The sequence below is a fragment of the Hordeum vulgare genome, chromosome 5H (genome assembly GCF_904849725.1).
Source record: "Hordeum vulgare subsp. vulgare chromosome 5H, MorexV3_pseudomolecules_assembly, whole genome shotgun sequence".
Taxonomy (NCBI): domain Eukaryota; kingdom Viridiplantae; phylum Streptophyta; class Magnoliopsida; order Poales; family Poaceae; genus Hordeum; species Hordeum vulgare.
Genome location: NC_058522.1, coordinates 118,712,868 through 118,720,319, shown reverse-complemented (window position 1 = coordinate 118,720,319; position 7,452 = coordinate 118,712,868). Strand labels below are relative to the sequence as shown.

Below are 7,452 nucleotides of genomic sequence, written 5' to 3'. Positions count from 1 at the left end.
GCCAAAGACATGATATGATATATTGGATGTATGAGTTGATCATGTTGTAATAGTTAAATATCGACTTCCACGTCGATGCTACGGGAACCGGCAAGATCCATAGGGTTGTCTTTAAACTAACGTTTGTGCTTGTAGATGCTTTTACTATATCGCTAGGTTGTAGCTTTAGTAGTAATAGCATAGATAATGCAACAACCTCAATGGCGGCATGATGATGGAGATCATGATGATGGAGCTCATGATGCCGCACTAGTGACAATGGAGATCATGCCGGTGCTTTGCTGATGGAGATCAAGAAGCACAAGTTCAATGCACTACAAGAAAAATGCTCAATTATGACCCCCAAAATGATGGTGGTTTAATTGGTCATTGACCCATGACCAAAATTCCGAAATTAGTCATGACAAGTCTAAGAGAGTCCAAATCCCATAACGTTATGACCTTTTGCGTCCATCAGGTCATCATACTATTGCACAAATTGGTCATTAAGTGCTAACTATTGAAAAAAGAAAAAGAGAAAAAGTGATAGAGGTGTGTTGGATGACGGGAGGGTTTTGAGCGTTGGATGTAGGAGGACTGGATGGCCAGGATCTGTTTCTGGGGAGGGATCCGTGGCCTCGCATGTGATAGGCTGGCTACCCAAAGTGAAAAAGAAAAGAGAAAAAAGTGAAAGACAGAAATCCCACGACCCCATCTCTCTTGGCGATCCCCATCTCTCTCTCCCCCACGACCTACCCACGACATATGGCGGCCGATCCTCCCCTCGGCCCGAATACCAAAATCGATGGAACCTCCGCCGTCTCCGTCTCTGCCTCCCCATTCCCCACCTCCTCCACCCGGTACCTAGACGCGGCGTGGCGGGCATGGAGGTCGATGACGTGGTGCCGCGCGGCGGGGGTGGGGGCGGGGAGTCGCCGCACATCCGGCGACTGGAGGAGTCAGTGGTGAACCGCATTGCCGCGGGGAAGGTGATCCATCGGACCTCGTCGGTGGTGCAGGATCTCATCGAGAACACCATCAACGCCGACTCCTCCATCATCTCCGTCACCATCAAGGACGGCAGCCTCAAGCTCATCCAGGTCTCCGACGATGGCTACATCATCTGGGTACGCTTGCCCGTCCGCTTCCTAAATAAACCCTCAACCCCGGAACCAATCCTCCATCCCCTCAACCCTGGGTGCTGCCCCGGATGCCTGCCAGGGCAAAAATCCTTCAGATGCAAGTTGTTAGTCGTCATTTCTGTTCATTGCAAGCTGCTAATCCTTAGTGCATACAGGGCCATGTGGGCGAACGATTGGGGATTTTGGTCTTGGTGATTTTCTACACTGGATCTGATGTCTGTTTGTTCTGACTCACTCAGCTGTAACAAATGCATAGGAGCTGCCATTCCATGGTCAAATGAGCGCACAACCGCAAAAATAAATAAATATTGTTAGTGCTAATTGCCTTTAGACAACATGTAGTGTCTATCACAGTCCGATCTGTTGGAGATTTTGAATGATTACAATATTATTGTTGGGTATTTGAAGAATTCGGCATGTTTGGAATATTTGGGTATTATTGTTGAAGTATTATTGTTGTGTATTCGAAGAATTGACTCCTCCGGTCGAGTCTTCCTCGGCTCCGGTCTCGGCGCTCGCAGCTCTGGTCCTACAAGTGCCTAATCTAACCTCCCTTGTCTCCCTTCGAAGATCATCTCTAAGAAGAACCGCCAGAGATATGCAAGTACCTCTTCGAGGGTGAGCTCCTCCCCCACTCCCTCGCCCATTTTACGGCCCGGCTATTGTTAGGACTTAGATCTGGTGCATGTACAGAGGTTTGATATGATTTGTCATTGCTAGACTCAGTAGTAAGCCGGATTTGCTGCTATGTAGTTTTCAACCATACAGGATTGATGTTCGTGCCATTTGCTTAACTTTGTCACCCATTTTCAGCTAGTGTACAGACAAAAAAAATCTAGGCAAGCATGAGTAGTGCAGTTACTCATGCAAGAGTGCATCTTACCACAGATTGACCAACTCTTGCTTTGCGTTAGTTGATATTGTTCTAGTTAAATATAGAAGCATTGACTAGACACACTATGTTTTACAAGGTGGCACGGTTTCAACATTCCTCATTATTTTCAAGTTGCTTCCAGTATTTTTGGCCCCATTTATATATTATGTTCATTGGCATCTCCTGTAGATAGCTGACAGCTACATGTGTCATGACCATAAGATAACTTGATATTAGTTGTCTTATAACTGCTTATACCTTGCAGGTGCAAGGAGATGATTGCATGGAGCATCTCATGGGATAATATAAGAGGCAACAGTGGAGAAGATGATGCCTTAGCTTATAGGTTGCTACAGGTGGATATATTTTATCTGTTCGAATTCTAGGAGACATGCCTTTCTAAGATGATCTTTTCATGTTTTAGCATTCCAGCCCCTTGATCGATGAGAGTACTTTCTGCAATATAAAGTAGGGTAATAGACATGCAAGGTGTGCCACTTGCAGGCGGCGATGGCGGGAGTTCCGTATTGGGCAGAGGAAGAGGACGAGAAGAAAGAAGGCTTGGGCATGAGTCGGTATTGGGTGGCGGCGGCCTTCAAGTACCTGCCCTATGGCACCTCACTCTATAGTAGTGGCAAGTATGTTTGACTTCCACAACTCCAGCCTCCTCTATGTTCATGTATATACGCCACCGACCACAAACCCTATATTTATCTGATAAATAATGCTACCGTATTTGAGAATAATAACAAAAGATACCATAAATGTGGGAAATATTAAAAGTCACCATCAGAACAGTATGAAATATATGATGGTCACGAACTTCATCTATTTATATATGTAGATACATTAGTTCATATACAATGAGGAGGATAAATTAAGTGTGAGTGAGTGTCAGCCATATCAATGGACACGGTGTCAGTGCCACACTAAATTGTCAAACTTCTGCTTTTGATAAGAGAAGCAGTACTATACTAGTCAAAACCGTCGCTCACCAATGGGGCATGTTGGTGTGATCGGTCGAGAAACAAAGTGGCTCGATTGATCGACCGGGCTGAAGAATAAGTAATTCTTCACCCTGATCGATCGACTGAGCCAGATTTGATAGTGTGTGCCTTCTCCCTATAGCAGCAAAGATAGTAAACTATTTGAAGCTACGGCACTAGTCATTTGTATGACAGAATATTGGCTTAGTATTTCTTCTTTCGCTTAAAAAGAAATTTGTAGGGCATGTAAGGTAGCTGTAAGTAAGAGTAGAGCTGAGCTACGGCCTCTCCCTTCTTTAAAAAACAGTAAATTTTGCAGAAAGATGGCTACATTTTCCTTACTACGAACAAGCTGAAAGAGAAACTGCCAAATTCCTAGGAGCCAGTCCAGGCCTTTTAATAGGATAAGGATGCATTCTTAAATTGTACAGTAGGAGTTTTTTATATATCTATTACTCCCTCCGTTCATTTTTATAAGGCGTTTTAGACAGCTGGTTTTGAACTGTTTAGAGTACTGTATGAATAGGCTAAAACATCTTATATAAGTGAACAGAGGGAGTAGTAATTAGTATAATGGACTAGGTATAGTAGATCTCTAGCTACGCTGACATGATTCATTCTAGCGTTTTTGTATTTGATGCCATTCTTGGTGAAATCAAGGAGATTAATGCTGACTTGCTCCATTTCTTTCTCATCTATAAGCACAAGGGACCATGCAGCCTTATCCAAAAAGTCATGCAGTAATTTTATGGGAAGAATCTCCTTTTCCTTACCGTGCCTATTCGGGGCATAAGAAGAATTCTCGAGGACATAATATAACTTGTCAAGTAACAAATCTTACCTCACCTACTATGCATTGTGGTGTTACAAACGCAAGACTTATAGCATTATAAGGTGATTCCCCACTAAAATTTCAAGATAAAATTGTGTTCTCCCCGACTATGCACCGTTGCGACAGTTCGTTGTTTCGAGACACCACATGATGATCAGCTCTGATAGACTCACCATTCACATACAACGTGTGCTAAACAGTTGCACACGCGGAACACTCGGGTTAAACTTGATGAGCCTAGCATGTACAGTCATGGCCTCAGAACACAAGAGACCGAAAGGTCGAGCATGAACCATATAGTTGATATGATCAACATGGAGATGTTCACCACTGAAACTATACTCAACTCACGTGATGATCGGACTTGAGTTAGTGGATTTGGATCATGCCCCACTCGAATGACTAGAGGGGTGTCTATTTTGAGTGGGAGTTATTAGTAATATGATTAGCTAAACTTAATTATCATGAACATAGTCAAAATGTCTTTGCAAATTATGTTGTAGCTTGCGTAGTAGCTCTATTGTTTCTTATATGTTCCCAGAGAAAATTTAATTGAAAGATTATAGTAGCAATTATGCGGACTGGGTCCGCAAACTGAGGATTGTCCTCATTGCTGCGCAGAAGGCTTATGTCCTTAATGCTCCACTCGGTGTGCTGAACCTCGAGCGTCGTGTGTGGATGTTGCGAACATGTGACATACATGTTTTTGATAACTACATGATAGTTTAGTGCGTAATGCTTAAACGGCTTAGAATTGAGGCACCGAAGACGTTTTGAACATCACGGAACATACGAGATGTTCCAAGAGAAGAAACTGGGATTTCATGCTCGTGCCCTTGTTGAGATGTATGAGACCCCCGACAAGATTCTTTGTCTACAAATTAAAGGAGAAAAACTAAATCGTTCAGCATGTCCTCACATTGTCCGAGCGCTACAATCGCTTAAATCGAGTGGGAGTTAATCTTCCAAATGAGATAGTGATGGTTCTCCAAAGTCACTGCCACGAAGCTACTAGAGCTTGTGATGAACTATAACAGATCAGGGATAAATATGATGATCCTTGAGCTATTCGTGATGTTTGACACCACGAAAGGAGAAACCAAAAAGGAGCATCAATTGTTGATGGTTAGTAAAACCACTAGTTTCAAGAAGGGCAAGGGCAAGAAGGGATACATCATGAAACGGCAAACCAGTTGCTACTCTAGTGAAGAAACCAAAGGTTGAACCCAAATCCAAGACTAAGTTCTTCTGTTATGAGGGGAACGGTCAATGAGGCGGAACTACCCTCGATACTTGGTAGATGAGAAAGCTGGCAAAGTTGACAAAACTATATTGGATATACCTGATATTGATGTGTACCTTACTAGTACTCCTAGTAGCACCAGGGTATTAGATACCGGTTTAGTTGATAAGTTTTAGTAACTCAAAATTATAGCTACATATTAAATGGTTACTAGCAAGGGTGAGGTGACGATGTGTCTTGGAAGTAATTCTAAGGTTGATGTGTTCAAACATCGCACTCTCCCTCTACCATCATGATTAGTGTTAAACCTAAATAATTGTTATTTGGTGTTTGCATTGAGCATGAACATGATTAGATCGTGTTTATTGTAATATGATTATTCATTTAAAGCTAATAATGGTTATTCTATTTTCTTGAATAAATACCTTCAATGGTTTATTGAGTCTCGACCGTAGTGGTACACATGTTCATAATATTAATGCCAAAAGATACAAAGTACTAATGATAGTAGCACTTACTTGTGGCACAGCCGCTTGAGTCATATTGGTGTACAACGCATGAAGAAGCTCCATACTGATGGATCTTTGGACTCACTTGATTTTGAATCACTTGAGACATGCAAATCATACCACACGAGCAAGATGACTGAAGGCCACAATTTCAAGTGAGATGGAACAATAAAGTAAATTATCGGAAGTAATACATTTTGATGTATGCAGTCCAATGAGTGCTGAGGCACAAAATGGATATCATTATGTACTTACTTCGGAGATGATTTCAGTAGATACTAGTATATTTACTTGATGAAACACACGTCTGAATTATTGAAAGGTTCAAGTAATTTCAGGGTGAAGTTGAAGATCGTCGTGACAAGAGGATAAAATGTCTATGATATGATCATAGAGATGAATATATGAGTTGCGAGTTTGTACAAAATTAAGACAATGTGAAAATTGTTTCACAACTCATGCCACCTGGAACACCAAGGTGTGATGGTGTCTGAACGTCATAGCCGCGCCCTATTGGATATGGCGCATACTATGATTTATCTTATCTAATTACCACTATCATTTATGCATTAGGCATTGGAGACAACCGCATTCACTTTAAATAGAGCACAACGTAATTCCGTTGATATGACACTGTATGAACTATGGTTGGTTATGTAAAAAAGTTTGGGGCTACGATGCTTATGTAAAAAAGTTTCAGACTGATAAGCTCGAACCCAAAGCGGATAAATGCATCTTCATAGGACACCCAAAATAGTTGGGTATACCTCCTATCTCAGATACGGAAGCAAAGTGCTTATTTCTATAAACGGGTCCTTTCTCAAGGAAAAGTTTCTCTCGAAAGAATTGAGTGGGAGGGTGGTGGAACTTGATGAGGTTATTGTACCGTCACTTCAACCAGTGTGTAGCAAGGCGCAGGAAGTTGTTCCTATGGTACCTACGCCAATTGAAGTGGAAATTGATGATAGTGATCATTAAGCTTCGGATCAAGTTACTACAAACCTCGTAGGTCAACAAGCTCGCGTACTGCTACAGAATGGTATGGTAACCCTGTCTTAGAGGTCATGTTGTTAAACAACAACGAACCTACGAGCTATGGAGAAGCGATGGTGGGCTCGGATTCCGGAAAATGGCTAGAATCCATGAAATTCGAGAGAGGATCCGTGTATAAGAACAACGTGTAGACTTTGGAAGACCTACTTGATGGTCGTAAGACTATTAAGTACAGATGGATTTTAAAAAGGAAGATAGATGATGATGGTGAAAAGTCACCATGAAGAAAAGCTCGACTTGTCGCAAAGATGTTTCCGACAAGTTCAAAGAGTTGCCTATGATGAGACTTTCTCACTTGTAGCGATTTTAAAAGTCTGTTGGAATTATGTTAGTAGTTGCTGCATTATTTATGAAATATTGCACACAGGATGTCAAAACATTGTTTCCTCGACGGTTTCCTTGAGGAAAGGTTCTATGATCAAAGCTTTTGGGTTTATACAAGGTTTATGAGAAACATGTATTTTCAAAGAAATGAGTGGGAGCACCATAGAATTTCTGATGAGTATATGTGGTGGACATATTGTTGATCGGAAATAATGTAGAATTTCTGGAAATCATAAAGGGTTGTTTGAAAGGAGTTTTTCAAAGGAAAGCCTAGATTAAGCTACTTGAACATTGAGCATCAAGATCTATGGAGATAGATCAAAGCGCTTAATAGAACTTTCAACGAAATGCATGCCTTGACAAGTTTTTGTAGGCGTTCAAAATAGATCGGCAAAGAAGGAGTTCTTGGCTATGTTGTAGGGTGTAAATTTGAGTAAGACTCAAAGCTCGACCACGACAGAAGAAAGAGAAAGGACGAAGGTCGTCCCCTATGTATTAGCCATAGACTCT

The 7,452-nt window shown here is 41.7% G+C and overlaps 1 protein-coding gene and 1 long non-coding RNA gene across 2 annotated transcripts; both read left to right on the top strand.

The window, feature by feature from the left end:
• Nucleotides 1-863: 863 nt before the first annotated feature.
• LOC123396396 (DNA mismatch repair protein MLH1-like) lies at nucleotides 864-1,230 on the top strand. Its single transcript, XM_045091342.1, has 2 exons — nucleotides 864-1,106; nucleotides 1,201-1,230. The coding sequence occupies exons 1-2, from the start codon at nucleotides 864-866 to the stop codon at nucleotides 1,228-1,230; spliced, it is 273 nt and encodes a 90-aa protein (XP_044947277.1).
• A 39-nt stretch (nucleotides 1,231-1,269) lies between these two features.
• On the top strand, nucleotides 1,270-2,328 carry LOC123399749. The gene is made up of 3 exons (XR_006610424.1): nucleotides 1,270-1,312; nucleotides 1,692-1,739; nucleotides 2,261-2,328. It is a non-coding gene; the product is annotated as an uncharacterized LOC123399749 (long non-coding RNA).
• Nucleotides 2,329-7,452: the final 5,124 nt, after the last annotated feature.